Source organism: Plecotus auritus (assembly GCF_963455305.1).
Source record: "Plecotus auritus genome assembly, chromosome: 13".
NCBI lineage: Eukaryota > Metazoa > Chordata > Mammalia > Chiroptera > Vespertilionidae > Plecotus > Plecotus auritus.
In genome coordinates this window covers 30,106,072-30,124,576 of record NC_137779.1, presented here as the reverse complement: position 1 = coordinate 30,124,576, position 18,505 = coordinate 30,106,072, and the positions used below count along the sequence as shown (strand labels likewise).

At 49.0% G+C, this 18,505-nt stretch overlaps 1 protein-coding gene across 2 annotated transcripts; it reads right to left on the bottom strand.

Annotated features, from left to right (window-relative positions):
• Positions 1 to 1,090: 1,090 nt before the first annotated feature.
• TMED2 (transmembrane p24 trafficking protein 2) lies at positions 1,091 to 9,029 on the bottom strand. Of its 2 annotated transcripts, XR_013959547.1 has the most exons (5): positions 8,728 to 9,029; positions 6,456 to 6,648; positions 3,522 to 3,629; positions 1,966 to 2,553; positions 1,091 to 1,303 (listed from the first exon to the last, which is right to left on the bottom strand). XR_013959547.1 is itself a non-coding variant. In XM_080650117.1 (4 exons), exons 1-4 carry the CDS (start codon positions 8,905 to 8,907, stop codon positions 2,429 to 2,431), a joined length of 606 nt encoding a protein of 201 aa, XP_080506243.1. In that variant the 5' UTR covers positions 8,908 to 9,029; the 3' UTR covers positions 1,091 to 2,428. The 2 variants fall into 2 exon arrangements, 1 of the variants encoding a protein (XP_080506243.1); XM_080650117.1 differs by having other exon boundaries at positions 1,091 to 2,553.
• Positions 9,030 to 18,505: the final 9,476 nt, after the last annotated feature.

The window sequence follows — 18,505 nt, the reverse complement described above, 5'->3', positions numbered from 1 at the left end:
AGCCATGCAAAATAGGGTTGATGGCGGGGCTCCAATGCCCGGTACGTAATAGATGTTGGTGTACTTCCTAGAAAGTTGCGATCAGTCCTAAGCTAGAACCCTGTCGTGTCGTCCCTGTGCTCATCATTCGCTGGGGCCGCGCCCGCTCTCAGCGAGCTTTAGTGCTGGCTCCGTGAGCACAGCCTTCTCCAGTTAGCGCGCGGCTTCTCCCCACTTCCACCAGGAGTTTCCACATACCGTCTCAGCGGTGCCTTCCTTTCCTGCTCTCTAACGCCCCTTCCCCCACGCACTTGTCAGTAGTGTAACTTACATACGCGCTTCATCCCCCCCCCACTAGAAGGTAAATCCCACAATGGGGGATTTTCCTCTTTATCCCAGTGGCTACTCTGGCAGTAAGTACACAGCCAATATTTTGGGATGAAAGGCAGTGAAATAAAAGTTCACTGAAACATGTTCACCTCCTCACAACACCACGGACCACTTCGTAGCCTGGGGCTTGCAGAGAGCGCTGAAAACAAAGGCAGAGGAGCAGGGCAGAGCTGCCCCCGCGTTGGGGCTCTGCTTACTATGTTCTGGACCTTCTCCAAGCCTGTTTATTTCCAAAATAAGAATATCGCCCAAGGAAATGGTGGTTTGAGGAATGAATGAGACGGACGGTGTCGCGTTTAGCATCCTGCCAGGACGGTGCCCGGTGCTCAGTACGTGCCAGTCTTCTGTACTGCTGGCAGGCCTAGTGTCCTGGAGGCAGAGGAATCATTCCTAAAGGCAGAGACTTCTGGTCACTCTTCACCTGGGAGCCTTCAGCAAATCTCTCTCTCTCAAACGGATTCCCCACATCCGTAAACCAACAGGTGGATGAATAAAAAATCACCCAAAACTACTTTTTCCACAGGAAAAAAACAAAAGATGTTAACACTGACCCGTGAAAGAAACCACACAGGGAAACCTACAATTGGGCTCCTTCTCACTATCAAGTTTACGGATATAAAAGGTAACTCAGAAAACATGGACATGTCTCATTTAAATACGAGTAGAAAACTGGTATATAAGAAATGTGAATTAATCAATATACAAAACAGAATACAACGACTGTTTTTAAAAAGAATTGTTTATTTACTGAACCTGGGGCAGATTCGATACACAACCGATTTTAAATTTACATATTTTAATTCAATTTTGAAGTGTTTTCTCACACACGCAGAAAAACTGGCATGCAGCAGTGTCCTAAGGTAAAACAGTCACCTTAAGCTGCTGCAAGTATTGTCACCCAAGGTTGGAAAGTGTTTATCCTGAACATGAAAACCTGTAACAAATTTAAATTAATTATATAAAACTCGTTACTTGTAGTTTTACCTTTGCAAAGATCCAAAAAAATGTCCAAGTAACTAAAATACATCAGTTCACAACATAATCCTGGATCATCCCCACACCAAACCTGATGCTCCTTCAATTTTAAACACATCATCAGAGACCAAGAGAAAGTCATTTCGTTTTATACAAATAACATTCACATGTGCCAAAAAAGACCCAAGAAAAACCAAACCAGAAACCCTAGTGCTGACAGTGCTGTCAGTACCCTAATTAACAAGTGGCCCAACGCCACTGATCAGAACTAAAACAGTGGCTGTATCTCACTCACTGCAATGAAATCCAAGAGGCTTAACCATTTGCGTGAGAAACCCAGATTTCCCCCATTACGTGAATGCAGAGCTCCCACGTGCCAAGAGTGGAGAGGTGTGTGCCAGCACAGAAAGGACAAGAGCTACCGTCAGCTGCAACACCCAGAGAATTGGCTCTAATAGAGACTTCTTACAAGGTTAGGCAGAAATCAAAGAAGGATTATTAGCTGCTGTGCCATCCATTTAGTAAAGGTGAAGTCCTAAAGCTCAAAGTAAAAACTGAGGGGGGAATGTTGGGTTGTCTGATCTTGAACGCAAAAACAAGATTAAGTATAAAAGGACCCACCTGGCAGCACCCTGTGACGTCACACAGTCTGCCATTAGATGGGCAGGAGATGCCGATGAGACGGCTATTTCTCATAAATCTAAACAAAAGGAATCTTTAATGACGTGAACTGCAGGATAAGGGGTCAAAAGAATGCAGTCATTTTAGTAAAGTACTATCCTGAACAAACTGCATTTTATTATGAAAACAAAAGAAGATGTAAGAAGGACTACATGCCTACATTTCATTTACAGTGTTCAAGCTCTGGAAGGGCCTGTATAATGAGGCAGAATTCAAATAAACTGTGCCAATCAAATGTCAAATTCTCACTATCACTTTCCCAATATCTATTAATCACAAAGAAACATAGGCTGTGAATGTACAATTTAGAAAATAAAAATGTATGAACTAATGACATTATTATGATCAAGATGTTTGGTAAACAGTGAATTATGAGTTTCGGATCATCAGAAAAAAAGGCTCTTTAAACAACCCTCCGGACTTCAAAAAATCTCTTCAGGTAGTAGATCTGTCCCAATGTCATGGCAACTAAAACAAGAGCTTCAAAGAAGGACCAAAGGACCACTCTGCTGTTTGTGTTGTCATTGACTGTGGAGGATAAACAAATACACACCATTTAACAACAATGACAGAAGCATGGAAAAGCAGCCCCCACTCTTACCCCATGTGAAAGTCATATTTGCACACCATTCATAATACTCAATACTTCTGTCCCCAAGCAACTCAACAGTTAGAAGCAGAGAATTTTAGACTTAAATGGACCTGTAAGATTCGGAGTACAGTCACATCTAATCTGCTTATTACGTATGGGGAACCAAGAGAGAAAGCGACTGGCCCAAGGTTACACTTCCAGGGTTAAAATCCAACCAACATTCTTTCTCCCTCACACTGAAACGTCCCTACATTATAATCTTTTTTTTAATCAGAAAACTGACTTTTAACAAATTTAAGAGATTATTTCAAGATCACAGTTACTAAATCAAAGTGTGTACGTCACTTTTAAAAGAACAAACACATATTTATTGAGCACCTACTGTGTACGTGGCATTTGTTCTAAGTGGGGGAGATTTCTCAGTTTCATGGACCAATACTGATAGTTACTACCAACCTGGAACAAGTCTCATGCTTTATCCCACTCATGAGCTAAGGATTTAATTCTTAAAGTAACAGGCATGACTCTATATTTCATTCTGCTCGATTTATATCACATTCAAGTTTCTGATCTAATTCTACAGCCTTAACTTTTTAGAATTACTAGGTAGACACAGCACTCAAATCTCCTTTTCGAGTGAATTTTCCTTCTCCTAAACTGTAAGGGTCCCCACAAGACTTGCAACCAGGGAGCAATGTCCCAATAGTAAACTGGTGTGGTACAAAGCTCTGCAAACACATATACTCATATCTGTGCACAGGTGCTTTTTAAGTCAATGCTTTTGCATGATATTTGCAAAACTCCCAAATGAGCAAAGTGGAGGCCAGCGGCTGGGTGGCGCCGCTCTAGCATGCCGTGGCGCGAGCCTGCTGCGAGTCGGCAGCTCTGTGACTCACTGACTTACTTGCTCTGTGTATCCTCTCCCGCACTTCCATGTATTCCTGCTCGTGCTTCACAGCTGTCATGGCCACTGCTAGCTCGTTGATCATTTCTTCCAGCTTGTTCTGGTGAGCTACAGGAGGGTTGGAAAACAATCAGCATGGGTCTGGAATCTCTTTGAAAAATACGCATAAAGCAATCAAAATATTCCTCAGAGAAGACATTCAAAAGCAGCTATTTCTAGAAATCCAAGAGGCTCCAACATCATTTTGGATCACTGATGACTTAATTCTCAAAGCATTTTTTAAAATTCCATTCCTAGTAAAAACATCTTTTGCCAAAACCGGTGTGGCTCAGTGGATAGAGCGTCAGCCTGCGGACGGAAGGGTCCCAGGTTCGATTCCGGTCAGGGGCACGTAACTTGGTTGCGGGCACATCCCCAGTGGGAGGTGTGCAGGAGGCAGCTGATCGATGTTTCTCTCTCATCGATGTTTCTAACTCTCTCTCCCTCTTCCTTCCTCTCTGTAAAAAACCAATAAAATATATTAAAAAAAAAAACATCTTTCAGGGTAGAAACATACTATACAATACTTACTAACTAAAGGAAGACAACCCTCAGAAATGTCTTCCACTGAACTGCCGCTAAGTGAAGCTCACTCTACTGACTGCTTACCAAGGAGGGGAAAGCTAAGGGCGGGGAGCACAGAATATCAAACACACGAAGTCCCTGTAACACCCTAGTACTAACCTATAAATATTTTAACTAAAATCAAAACCTATTCACATTAACTCTAATGTTAATTGAGGAGCAGTACCAAAACAGACTCTCAATCTCTGAAGCTGAGCAGAAAAACATTCCTGGGAGAACCCACAGCCGCTCCAACATCCGTCTCTGAGCCAAGCAGCGACTGCACTACGGTGGGGAGCAGCAGGCACTGCCCTGGAAAAGCGCTCAGCTGCATGAGGTCTAGAACCAGGTTCTCTTTGGCCAGAACTGGGTACAAGGTGAGCCCACAGCTCTGAAGAGCAAGTGCGCACTTGCAGGTTGTACTGTATGATCGCATGAGGAAACAGGCAGGAAAACATACACCAGGAGAGATTCCCACTGGAAGGGTCTCGTTACGAGTGGCCGGGACTGGGCTTCGTCGAGAATTCCGAAGCCACAGATGATCCTGCCTTTCCTGAGGGAAGCCCAGGGCCCGCCATTGTGAGTGCTGGGCTGCAACGCAGATCCCCCCTCGCTCGCTTCCCTCCGGAAGCGCGTGCACCACGTGGGCCTTTAGAGCAGGGTTCCTCGAGGCGGCACTGCTGACCGTTTGGACCAGGTAATTCTTTGTTGTGGGAGCAGCCTGGTGCATTGTATGATCACCCACCAGCCATGCGAATCAGAACTGTCTCCTGATTATTGCCAAGTGGCCCTTGGGGGCAAAAATCATCCTGACTTGAGAACCACTTCTTTAGAGGAAGGCTTGACTTGACAGCTGCCATTCACTGACATTAACAAGCAAAAGCAAGAATTTTAAATACTGTGTTAAGGATTATTTAGAGACTAATTCAATATTCACATTCATCAGCCAACGATTTCTAACTACTTAGAAAGGACTAATTTCCAGAAAACAAACACAAAGCCCTTGAAACTCCCAATTCTTCTTGAAAATTAGCCAAGTCCCACCCTGTAAATGGCCCTGAAAAGCAGGCGCAGGAATTACTGAGTAGTAGGAGTCTCTGAATTCCAGAGACTTCAGACCCTAACCAGCACTTCCTTAGGGTTTAAGCGCTCTGCTATCTGCTCAATACCCACGGCAAACGTCATTAGGGCGACTGTGTGAAATGTGCTGGCTGCTCCTTTCCAAAAACCCTCCCATGCACTGTGGTAACTGCCCCCCCCCCCACCCCCCATGCTAATGCGCTGGCTCCTGGCAAACAATTCATCCAGAAGAATCAATTTAGGGCTCAGTGCTGGTCAGCTGAGGAATGAAAACTGATCTAGCCGCAATGTATGGTTGAAAGAACTTTTGTCACAAAATCTAGACAAGGCTCTTAGAACTGTATTACATACCCAACCAAGTTTCAAGTTAGAAAGCTTTAATGATCATTAAAACAAGGCTATAAAATACTTCCTACAAAGTCAATAGAACCACTTGCTATTAACTGTGTTTAAGACTTTTACTTGTCCAATTCTAGTTGAATTTTTCCACCCTTCCCATTCATTTAAAAGAAACAAATGGTACCACTAAAATGTCAATGGCTATGTTCCCAGTGATACTAATTTAAAAGGATCTAACCGGTATCTCCTGTCAGCCAAATAAAAAGCACCAAAAACCAATCACTCTAATTAGGTGTAGGGTTGTTGTTGTTTTTTCATTAAGACAAAACACACTCTCATGCCAACAAACGGAGGTTAGAAAGGAGAGCAGGAATTAGGTAACAGCAAGCAAACGTGTGCAAAGGCAGGATGCTGTCAAAAAGCAATCCACATACCATCCCAGGTATCTCCGCCACCTAAAGAGAAGTTTGAAGTATGAACACACAAAAAATAAAACAAAATGTTTAGCTAAACTAGTCACATACACAAATGAGCAAACAAAGATGAAGGGCCAGGACTGGCAACTCAAAGACCAAGCATCCCAAGACCCGAGTAACCTGCATGCTTACAGCAGCACCAAGTGCCGAGGCTGCTGCCAGGGGCAACTGTAAAGAACTAGAATGGAAACATGAACTTCCAGAAACTGTCTCCGTGCATTAGGAGCTCGGGGGAAATAGAACGTGTATTTCACAAAAGGTTCCTGATTTTAAAGACAGGGGATGAAACAGGAAACGGGGGGGCCGGGAGGAAAAAGGACAGTGGATGGAACTAGAGTAAGAAATCACAATAAATACTCCATTCGGATGACCAAAGTGTGCAACCTCAATCTTCACTCCTGGGATGGGACATGCGCCCTCCGGATGTCCGCCTCACCTTCCGTTTCCATGTCTTGTCCTTTGGGGGCCTCCCCGATGTCAATGGTGAACATCACGATCTTCGGAGTCATGGTGGACATCCTATTGCTAAAGCAAAACTTGTACGTTCCATCCATGTGAGCAGCAAACGTGTACTTCCCGCTGGACTCCCGGTCTCCCTTATAGATTCCTTTATTATCAGGCCCTGTAATCTGGAGGCAGGAGAGAGATGCAGATGTCAGGAAAGATCTCACATTATGAAAGTCATGCCGTCTATTCCCTGAGGAAATGTAAATTTCAAAATGCAATCTTCACTCAGCTCCATCCACAGGGTGAGGGAAGCTCTTCCGGCTCCGGATAAGGAAACAAGGCTGTGTTTCTAATCTCAACTCTGACTACATTTGCTCATTCAACCTAAATGCAAACCCCTCAGAAACGAAACACGCACCTTACACTCCGTCTCTATGTGGCCTGGTGCCTCCAACAACCACACAAACACGCAGCCACTACACCAACATCAAAAGCAAGAATGTGGCGAAACCGGTGTGGCTCAGTGGATAGAGCGTCGGCCTGCGGACTGAAGGATCCCGGGTTCGATTCCGGTCAAGGGCATGTACCTTGGTTGCGGGCACATCCCCAGTGGGAGGTGTGCAGGAGGCAGCTGATCGATGTTTCTCTCTCATCGATGTTTCTAGCTCTCTATCCCTCTCCCTTCCTCTCTGTAAAATATCAATAAACTATATTTTTAGAAAAAAAAAAAAAAGCAAGAATGCTCACCCGCCACCGTGGCTCAGTGGCTGAGGGTCCACCTATAAAGCAGGAGGTCACAGTGTGATGTGCCCTGACCGGGTTGCAGGCTCCATCCCCAGTGTGGGACCTGCAGGAGGCAGCCAACCCACGATTCTCTCTCATCACTGATGTTTCTCTCTCTCCCGCTCCTTTCATCTGAAATCGGTAAAAAATATATATATATACTTTTTTTTTTTAAAGCAAGAAACTAAGACTTCGCCAAAACCGGTTTGGCTCGGTGGATAGAGTGTCGGCCTGCAGACTGAAGGGTCCCGGGTTTGATTCTGGTCAGGGGCATGTACCTTGGTTGCGGGCACATCCCCAGTGGGAGGTGTGCAGGAGGCAGCTGATCGATGTTTCTAGCTCTCTATCCCTCTCCCTTCCTCTCTGTAAAATATCAATAAAATATATTTTTTAAAAAAAACAAAAACTAAGACTTCTGAGCAAGGTGCGTTCCTAGGTTTCCCTGGTTATTACTTCCACCCAGAGAAGGCATCTGTGTTACCCGAGGCGCCTGAAAGCTTACGGGAAAGGAGTAGGTGGAAATCAGGAGGCCATGCTCTCATCCCAACCTGCTACCCATGGCGGCTGGCCTTGCTCACCTCGGTCCCGCCTACCAACCCCTCCACTGTCCACCGTGGACACCAACAGCGGACCTCTGTCATGTCCACGGTCACTCCTTCCAGCACCCCTTAAGCCTGGACTTCACTTGCTTGGCGTCATCTGTGCCCGATTCCGCTAACGTTCGCTACCACGTGGAAAATCCTTACACCCAAGTAATCGTGCCAACGCGTGAATGTAAATATTAATCCCACGTGACTCCCCCCCCCCGCAAGAAAAAAGTTAGAGGGGGATCATTCCTTTGGTTTTTAAAAAAAAAAAAAGTATGTGCATTTAGGGGCTGGCAATCATTCCTCTTAAAATGCATGACCCAACTCCATCCACCTCCATCCTAGTGGGCATTGGTCACTCTTCACCCAAAACTGGTCAAAGCGCGTAAGACACGCAGGTCGTTTCCGGGGAAAGGAAAGAACCACCACCACGCGAACGTCCGCCCGCCGTTCCTCGTAACTTCCGATCTGCTTTCCCCAAAGTTCCCACGCCGCGTGCCCACGGGAATCCGTGTCAGAACGGAAGGCAGCCGCTCCCCGGACGGAGTCCTGCCTCCGCTGCGCCGCGGCTGAGGAGCGCCCTCCGCCCCGGGCGGCAAAGCCCGGCGAGAGGTCCCCAGGGGCCCTCCGTCCAAGCTGTCAACCCAGCGCCACGAACGGAGCAGCGGGTCCGGATCCCAAGGGCCGCCCGGGACCCGGAACCGCGCGGGCGGCGGGGGAAAAGGGCCGAGCCGGCGTGGCCGCGGCGGTGGCCCGGCCTCTCCCAGGACTCGGACAGCGGCCTCCATGCCCACCCCCCGCGCCCTCCGCAGGCCCCGCGCGCGCCCCGGCCGCCCCCAACCCTCGAGCGGCCGCACGACCCCGCCTCGGCCGCGGGCAGCGCGCCCGCACCTCCACGTCGATGTCCAGGAAGCCGCCCTCGGCCACCTCGAAGATGAGGCCCATCTTGGTGCCCGAGGTGACCCGCTCGAAAAAGCACTCCTCGGCGTGCGCGTCGATGCTGACGAAGTAGCCCGAGGCCGTGGCCAGGAGGGCGGCCACGAGCACCAGCAGCTCCGCGAGCGTCACCATGGTGGGGCTGGGGCCGAAGCCAGGTCCGGGACTGCGGCCTCCAGAGCTGCCGCCGTCGCCGCCACCGCTGCCTCCTCAGCCGCCACCGCCTCAGCTCCGCCCCTTCCGGCTGCGCCACCCGCGGGGGCTGATGCGGGCGGCGCGGATTGGCGGGCGCCGGCAGCTGCCACGTAACGGACGCACGGCGGCCGGCGAGGGACACGGCGGCCGCCAGCGGCCCGAGCCTGGACGGTGGCTCCGAAGGACCAAAAGCCATCGACCCCACGTTCTTTACCCGATTCGCGCGCAGCCTTAAGTTCACGTGGACTACGCAACAAAGCGAATGGTCCCGAACCTCGCCTGCCCGCTTGCAATACCCTCTTTGGGTTGTTCAGAAAGATGGCGACTGATTTGGAGGCAACAATAGGAGTGGGCCCACTGCATGGGAGAACATATTTGCCAGTGCTATCTCAGATAAGGGTTTAATCTCCAACATTTACAGGGAACTCATACAATTTAACAAAAGGAAGATAAACAATCCAACCGAAAAATGGGCAAAGGACCTAAATAGACACTTTTCGAAAGAGGACATACAGAAGCCACGAGACATATGAAAACATGCTCAAAGTCACGAATCATCCGAGAGATGCAAATCAAAAAACAACAATGAGGTACCATCTCACACCTGTCAGAATGGCTATCATCAACAAATCAACAAAGGACAAGTGCTGGCGAGGATGCGGAGAAAAAGGAACCCTGGTGCAATGCTGGTGGGAATGCAGACTGGTGCAGCCACAGTGGAGAACAGTATGGAGTTTCATAAAAAATTAAAAGTGGAACTGCCATTTGACCCAGTGATTCCACGTCTAGGAATATATCCCAAGAAACCAGAAACACCCATCAGAAAGGACATAGGCACCCCTATGTGCATAGCAGCACAATTTACCATAGCTAAGATTTGGAAACAGCCTAAGTGCCAGTGCCCATCAGCAGACGAGTGGATTAAAAACCTGTGGTACATCTTCACAATGGAATACTACGCTGCGGTAAAAAAAAAAGGAGTTCTTACCATTTGCAACAGCATGGATGCACCTGGAGAACATTATGCTAAGTGAAATAAGCCAGGCAGAGAAAGATAAATATCACATGATCTCACTCATATGTGGGATATAATGAACAACATAAGCTGATGAACAAAAATAGATCCAGAGACAAGGTAACACTGAACAGACCATCCAACCTCAGAGAGAAGGCGGTGGGGGGGGGGGGCGGGTGGTTAGAGAGCAACCAAAGGACTTGTGTGCATGCATGTTAGCATGACCAATGGACACAGACACTGGGGCGATTGGGCTTGTCCTGGGGGGTGGGAGTGGCGGCCAATCAGGGAAAAAGGAGACATATGTAATACTTTAAACAATAAAAAATATATATACAGCCCTGACCGGTTTGGCTCAGTGGATAGAACGTCGGCCTGCGGACTCAAGGGTCCCAGGTTCGATTCCGGTCAAGGGCATGTACCTTGGTTGCGGGCACATCCCCAGTAGGGGGTGTGCAGGAGGCAGCTGATCAATGTTTCTCTCTCATCGATGTTTCTAACTCTCTATTCCTCTCTGTAAAAAATCAATAAAATATATTTTTAAAAAAGAAGATGTATACTTACGACTAATGCACCTTATTTTACTGTAAAAAAAAAATGGTTTTAACTTTGTCCAAATTCTCCAGAACTCGAACCCTCTCGGTTCCCCACAGACACCCCGACCCCGAAGCTCTTGCCAACTGCTAGGACTTTTTTCCTGACATACGCCTACTCATCCCTCAGAATCCAGCTCGCACGCCACTTCCTCTCCTCTGAATCCCTCTCCCCAGCACCGGCCCCTGCCTCTGTGCTTACGATGCGGATTTGTGCTCCTGGCTTATGGTTAGTTACCAGCCTGTCCCCCTCCCACCCCCTACGCCCCCGCCATGAGGTGCTCTCAGGCCCCCGGAAGGCCTCACTCATGACAAGGTGGTTGGGTTCTTAGAACTGGCCAGGGGAGAGGAGGTCTAGGTCGTTACTCCAGCTTTTCGACCTGAGCGGTGTTACATCACCGCTGTCTTTACCTGTAGAGGGAAGAACTCCAGATGCCTTGTTTCTCTGCTTAGGATCAGATGGCACCATACATGTGCATGTGCTGTTTGAGGGACCGTTTCCTTTTCCTTTTTTACTGAGAGGAAGGGAGAGGGATAGAGAGTCAGAAACATCGATGAGAGAGAAACATCGATCAGCTGCCTCTTGCACGCCCCTCACTGGGGATGTGCCCGCAACCAAGGTACATGCCCTTGACCGGAATCGAACCCGGGACCTTTCAGTCCGCAGGCCGACGCTCTATCCACTGAGCCAAACCCCTTAGGGCCTGTTTCTTTCTTTTTCTTTTTTTTTTTAATATATTTTATTGATTTTCTACAGAGAGGAAGGGAGAGGGATAGAGAGTTAGAAACATCGATGAGAAACATCGATCAGCTGCCTCTTGCACGCCCCTTACTGGGGATGTGCCCGCAACCAAGGTACATGCCCTTGACCGGAATCGAACCCGGGACCCTTCAGTCCGCAGGCCGACGCTCTATCCACTGAGCCAAACCCCTTAGGGCCTGTTTCTTAAAGACATCAGGCCACAGGGGGCAGCAATGGCCCAGTTTCCCACTTTTGGCGTGGAGACACGGGAGCCGTGATGAACCTGTCCTGGCAATGACCATGTGTGATGGGGCTCAAGAGTTCTAGCAGTGCCCCCCGCCGGCACCCCGACTCCCCACCGTCCGGGCTGCGGCAGTGGCTTCTCCTGGCAGGTCGGTTCTGTGGTGTAACTCGGGAGCCATCATTGCAGGAGGCTCCTGAGCCGGGAGCCTGCTCTTCCAGCCTCACCAACCCACTTACACGCCTCTGTTTCCCCGTATTAACTCTCTTTCTGCTTAAAATACCTGCAGAGGTTTCCTGTGAAATTGAATTAAACTGGTGGACGAGCCTGTGACTTCCCAAGTAAGCCAGCGCTGAAGAACAGCGCCCAGAACAGCCGGCCGGCGTGGCTCAGTGCTTGAGCATCGACCTGTGAACCAGTGGCTCACAGTCTGATTCCCACCGGTGCGGGCTCCACCCCGGTGTGGGGCGTGCGGGAGGCAGCCCACCCATGATTCTCTCCATCATCGATGTTTCTCTCTCTCTCTCCCTCTCCTTCCTCTCTGACATCAATAAAAAATAAATTGAAGCCCTGACCAGTTTGGCTCGGTGGATAGAGCGTCCGCCTGCGGACTGAAGGGTCCCAGGTTCGATTCCGGTCAAGGGCATGTACCTTGGTTGCGGGCTCATCCCCAGTGGGGAGTGTGCAGGAGGCAGCTGATCGATGTTTCTCTCTCATCGATGTTTCTAGCTCTCTATCCCTCTCCCTTCCTCTCTGTAAAAAATCAATAAAATATATTTAAAAAAATAAATTGAAGAAGAAAAGTGCTCAGAACACTTTTTATCTAGAAATTAGATATGTTCATTTTCATCTTTGAATGAATTAAATAACATTTAAACTCCACCTGTCAGGGGTTTAAGATGTGGACAAAGACTTGTCGATTGTAGGAGTTTTATTTTCTAAGTCAGGGGAGGCAAATTCAAATGCCTCCAGGGATCAGCCAGTTTGTATGAATGACAGATGGCACCCGCTTAAGGCAAGAGGGAGGGGGGGGGGGCGGTGTCAAACTGTACCCTAGATGCTGGACCCAAGTACATTCAGCTCCCATTTTTGACAAACACAGTGGTGGCCACGCCAAAGATAGCCAGAAGCCATCTGTAAGTTTCTATTCTACAAAAGTAGCGGCTCTACCAAATGATTCGAAAAGAGCCAGTGCTAGCCACAGCGCCGAGAACTGAGCACGGGCACTGTTCGGCACCGATGATCCTTCCTCCCACAGGGTTTTCCTTCTAGCATCCTTGTCATGACTGCGCGTCAGGGGTCTTTCCGCCCTACCTCAGAATGAAGACAGATTGAGACAAATGTGTGCTTTAAAATCATTTAGGTCAGTTTGTGGTTTAGACTCTTTTATTTTTTATTTTTATTGATTTCAGAGAGGAAGAGAGAGGGAGAGAGAGAGAGAAACATCCATGATGAGAGAGAATCATGGATCGGCTGCCTCCTGCACGCCCCACACTGGGGATCAAGCCTGCAACCCAGGCATGTGCCCTTGACTGGGAATCAAACTGTGACCTCCTGGTTCATAGGTCCATGCTGAATCACTGAATCACAGCGGGGTGGGGGTGGGGTGGGGAATAGAGAGAGAGGGAAGGAGAGAGACAGACCTAGCTGATTTGGCTCCGTGGATAGAGCGTTGGCCTGTGGACTGAAGGGTCACGGTTCGATTCTGCTCAAGGGCACAGGCCCAGGTTGTGGGCTTGATCCCCAGTGGAGGGCATGCAGGAGACAGCCGATCCATGATTCTCTCTCATCATTGATGTTTCTCTCTCTCCCTCTCCCTTCCTCTCTGAAATAAAATATATTTAGAAAATAAAAAGAAAAAAGAGAGATGAGGAGCGAACAGAAATTGCTCGCTTTCTCCCACATGCCCCACCGTCCTGTCCACCCCTCCATGCTCAGGACAGTTCCGAGACTCAGTGGCTCCACACATCCGGCCAGACCCTCCCCACAGACCTGCCACCAGCTCGGTGTCCTTGCGAAGCCGAGCCAACCGGGGCCAGACCCCTCTTCCTCCTTTTCTGCCTCACTTCCCTCTCCCTCGCTCTCGGCTCCCTCGGCACTACACTCTCTTATAAGGCATTAGCTCATACGTTTTTTTAAAGGAACCCATACAAAAGCAATGGGTGATTTTAAAAAATATATATTTGTATTGATTTCAGAGAGGAAGGGAGAGGGCTAGAAACATCTAGAAACATCAGTGATGAGAGAGCATCATGGACCAGCTGCGTCCTGCACGCCCCTCACTGAGGATGGAGCCCGCAACCATTGAGCCACGCTGGCCGGGCAGGGGACCCACCTCTTAATACCACCACATTGGGAGGCAATGTGGGGGGCCAAGATTTCAACCTATGCCGAAACCGGTTTGGCTCAGTGGATAGAGCGTCGGCCTGCGGACTGAAGGGTCCCAGGTTCGATTCCAGTCAAGGGCATGTATCTTGCATGTATCTTGGTTGCGGGGCACATCCCCAGTAGGGGGTGGGCAGGAGGACAGCTGATCGATGTTTCTCTCTCATCGCTGTTTTTTTGTTTTGTTTTGTTTTTAAATATATTTTATTGATTTTTTACAGAGAGGAAGAGGGATAGAGAGCTAGAAACATCGATGAGAGAGAAATATCTATCAGCTGCCTCCTGCACACCCCCTACTGGGGATGTGCCCGCAACCAAGGTACATGCCCTTGACCGGAATCGAACCCGGGACCCCTCAGTCCGCAGGCCGACGCTCTATCCACTGAGCCAAACTGGTTTTGGCTCTCATCGCTGTTTCTGACTCTCTATCCCTCTCCCTTCCTCTCTGTAAAATATCAATAAAATATATTAAAAAAAAAAAAAAGATTTCAACCTATGCGTTTGGGGGAACGCGGACATTCAGCCCATGCGTGGTCTAGACTCTATGGCAACAGCATAAGAGCGACACTCAAGTGGCCCCAAGTGGCCTCTCGGAGCGCTGTGGTTTCCAGGCCCTGCGGCCTGATGTTCCAGGAAGTGGGGACTTCTCCTTCCACACAATCACGGCTCCTCTCTGCACGTGCCCAGCCCGGCTGGCTCGCATCTGCCCGCAGGCGGCTCTCCCGACCTGGCCCTGAGGGTGTCCCCCAGCCCCACGCAGCCTTCCTCCCACTCCCGATCTTCCAGCCTCTTCTCTGACCCGCGGCTGAAGCAAGACTTGTGCTCATCCCAGGCACTCCTTCAAGACTGGAGTTTGGGTGGTTTTTTTTACATTTTTATTGGGGTGACATTGGTTAATAGGCCTGCAGTCTTTTTTTTTTTTAATATATTTTATTGATTTTTTACAGAGAGGAAGGGAGAGGGATAGATAGTCAGAAACATCGATGAGAGAGAAACATCGATCAGCTGCCTCCTGCACACCTCCCACTGGGGATGTGCCCGCAACCAAGGTCCATGCCCTTGACCGGAACCGAACCTAGGACCTTTCAGTCCGCAGGCTGACGCTCTATCCACTGAGCCACACCGGTTTTGGCTTTTTTTTAATTATTATGAAAAAATGCTAATATTACCGAAGGACCCAGAATAGTATAATGACCTCCCATGGTCCCATCACACAGCTTCAACAGTTATTAACAAAACGGCCAGTCCTCACTCACTCATATTCCCAATCATCCACCCTCCCTCCCAGTGGGTTATGTGAAAGCAATTCACAGACATTATGTCATTTTACTCTTACCAGGTGCACCGGTTAATGATGCGGATTTTTTCCCAATAGATGGAGTTACACATATGCTGATATAGATGCGATTTGATATGCAGGCTATTTTGTTGTATTGACAACAAGCTTCAAAACTTCATATGTCAAATTTTCTGAGGGTGTTAACATCATAGATATGTTTACGCTTAAAAATGTCAAATTTTGTGCCGAAACCGGTTTGGCTCAGTGGATAGAGCGTCGGCCTGCAGACTCAAGGGTCCCAGGTTCCATTCCGGTCAAGGGCATGTACTGTGGTTGCGGGCACATCCCCAGTGGGGGGTGTGCAGGAGGCAGCTGATCGATGTTTCTCTCTCATCGATGTTTCTAGCTCTCTATCCCTCTCCCTTCCTCTCTGTAAAATATCAATAAAATATATTTTAAAAAAAATGTCAAATTTTGTGCCAAAAAAAGAGCATTTGTGAGAAGTTTTAATTCATTACTTTATTTTGAAGAAAAGTGCTGCTGAAAGTTATCGTATACTTCGGGAAGCTAATGGTGAACATGCTCCATCTCAAGACACTTGTGAACGCTGCTTTAAACGCTTTAAAAGGGATGATTTCGATGTGAAAGACAAAGAACGTCCAGGTCAACCGAAAAGTTTGAAGACCAACAGTGACAAGCATTTTTGGATGAAGATGCGGGTCAAACTCAAAAACAACTCGCAGAAAGATTAAACGTTGCTCAGCAAACAATTTCCGATCGTTTACAAGCAATGGGAAGGATTTTAAAGGAAGGAAAGTGGGTGCCACATCAACTGAACGAAAGACAAATGGAAAACCAAAAAATCACCAGTAAAATGTTGTTTCAATGGCATGAAAGAAAGTCTTTTTTGCATCGAATTGTGACTGGCGATGAAAAGTGGATTTATTCTGAGAATCCCAAACGCACAAAATCATGGGTTGATCCAGGTCAACCATCAACATCGACTGCAAGGCCAAATCGCTTCGGAAAGAAGACACTGCTCTGCGTTTGGAGGGATCGGGAAGGTGTGGTGTATTATGAGCTTCTAAAACCAGGTGAAACCGTTAATACTGATCGCTACCGACAACAAATAATCAATTCAAACCACGCTTTGATCGTAAAACGACAACAATGGGCCAGAAGACACGGCAAAGTAATTCTGCTTCATGATGATGCAACATCACACACTTCAAAACCCGTTAAAGACACGAGAAAAGATCTTGCCTGGGAAGTGTGAACCCACCCGCCGTGTTCACCAGACCTTGCTCCTTCAGATGACCACTTGCTCCGATCGATGGCACACGCACTTTCTGAGCAGCACTTCAACACGGACGCAGAAGTGGGAAATGGGGTCTCTGAATGGTCTGCCTCAAAACAAGAAAAGTTCTATTGGGACGGTACCCACCAATGACCTGACAGGTGGGGGAAATGTGTGGCTAGCGATGGACATTACTTTGAAGAAAGCACTTTTGGTGTTTCTCTTGAAATTATCGTGTTTTCTTTGATGACAAAATCCACATTTTTTAACCAGTTAATAGCTAATCCACCCTTTTAACCGGTTAAGGCTAATGTGCATACCGGTTAAAAATGCGGATTAACTGATGGTGTGTTTTTTAAATATATTACTTTAAAAATAGACACATTATAACATAAATATGTTTTCATAAAAATAACTTTGCCCCCAACAAGCGCAAGTCCTGAGAGCAGTGGCGTTATTTGCGGTGGGCGGGTCTCTGGGATGGCCAGCTCCAGGGGCTGGACCCCGGAATGTGCCTGGTCAGTCTGTGGTGTGTGCAGCTTCGTGTTAAACACACGAGGCACATCCAGCCTCTCCCTCATCTACGGCAAAGGGGCCACGGCAGAGGCCCTCTGGGCACTGGGGAACCCCAAGAGCCGTCAGGCCACACTTAGAGAACCGAACCCACGGAGAAAGGCTGCAATGAGGAAACATTTCGAGGCACTGAGAGTAATGCCTGGCAGCGGGAAGGGTAAGCATCAGATGCTTTCAGAAGGCAAATGCCTTTTATTTTATTTTTTTTATTTTTAAATAAAAGAGGAAGGGAGAGGGAGAGTTAGAAACATCCATGAGAGCCCTAACCGGTTTGGCTCGGTGGATAGAGCGTCGGCCTGCAGACTGAAGGGTCCCAGGTTCGATTCCGGTCAAGGGCATGTACCTTGGTTGCGGGCACAACCCCAGTGGGGAGTGTGCAAGAGGCAGCTGAATCGATGTTTCTCTCTCATCGATGTTCCTAACTAACTATCCCTGTCCTTTCCTCTCTGTAAAAAATCAATAAAATATATTTAAAAAAAAAAAAAAAGAAAAAAAAAAAAGAAACATCCATGAGAGAGGAACATCAATCAGCTGCCTCCTGCACACCCCCCACTGGGGATGTGCCTGCAACCCAGGTACATGCCCTTGACTGGAATGGAACCTGGGACCCTTCAGTCCACAGGCCGAAGCTCTATCAACTGAGCCACACCGGTCAGGGCGGCAAATGCCTTTTATGTGTTAAATTTTTAATCAACATGGGGGCAGGTTGGTGGACTTTTTGGCTCCAAGGCCGTGAAGGGCAATTTTAGGGAGAAGGCAAGGGCTGTGGGAGTGCAGGAGGTCCCCGGGGGAAGGAGAGGGGGGGAGGGGGGTTCAGGAAAGGCCCTCCTGATGGGGGGAAGTGGGGGGCTGTCTGATGGAAGGGAGGAGTGGATTTAGCCAAGTCAAAAGGGCAGCGGGCTCGGGACCAGGAGACTCGTGCTGAGAGCCAACCCCGGCCGCGCCTCCTCCATAAAGTGGTCTGAGTCACAGGGAGCCGGGCCGCCAGGGGACGTGACTCGGCGGGTGCGGCAGCTTCGGGGCAGAGGACCCCTCGACCCGTGCGCCCCTCTCTGGGGGGTGGGAGGCGGGCGCCTTTACTGGGGCGCAGGCCCCGGCTCCGGGGGGTCCGCCTCGCTTCCTCCCCAGGATGGGTCCATCCCGGAGTCCACCTCTCTCCACCGCTCCATCTCTCCCCAAAGCGGGGGCCGCCCCCCGACCATCGTCCAGGACCAGCGACCCCCATCACTGTCGCCGCCGCCCCCTCTCCTCCGGGCCCACCTGGGACCCCCTCCTTTCCCGGGGACAAGGGGGGAGGGGAGGAGCCAGGACCCGGCCGGGATCCAGGAGGGGGAGGTGCGTGGGGACGCGCGGGGGGCGCCGGCGGGTGGAGCCGGGGTCGGGGGGCTGGCGAGTGGGCTGATGGGCGGGGTC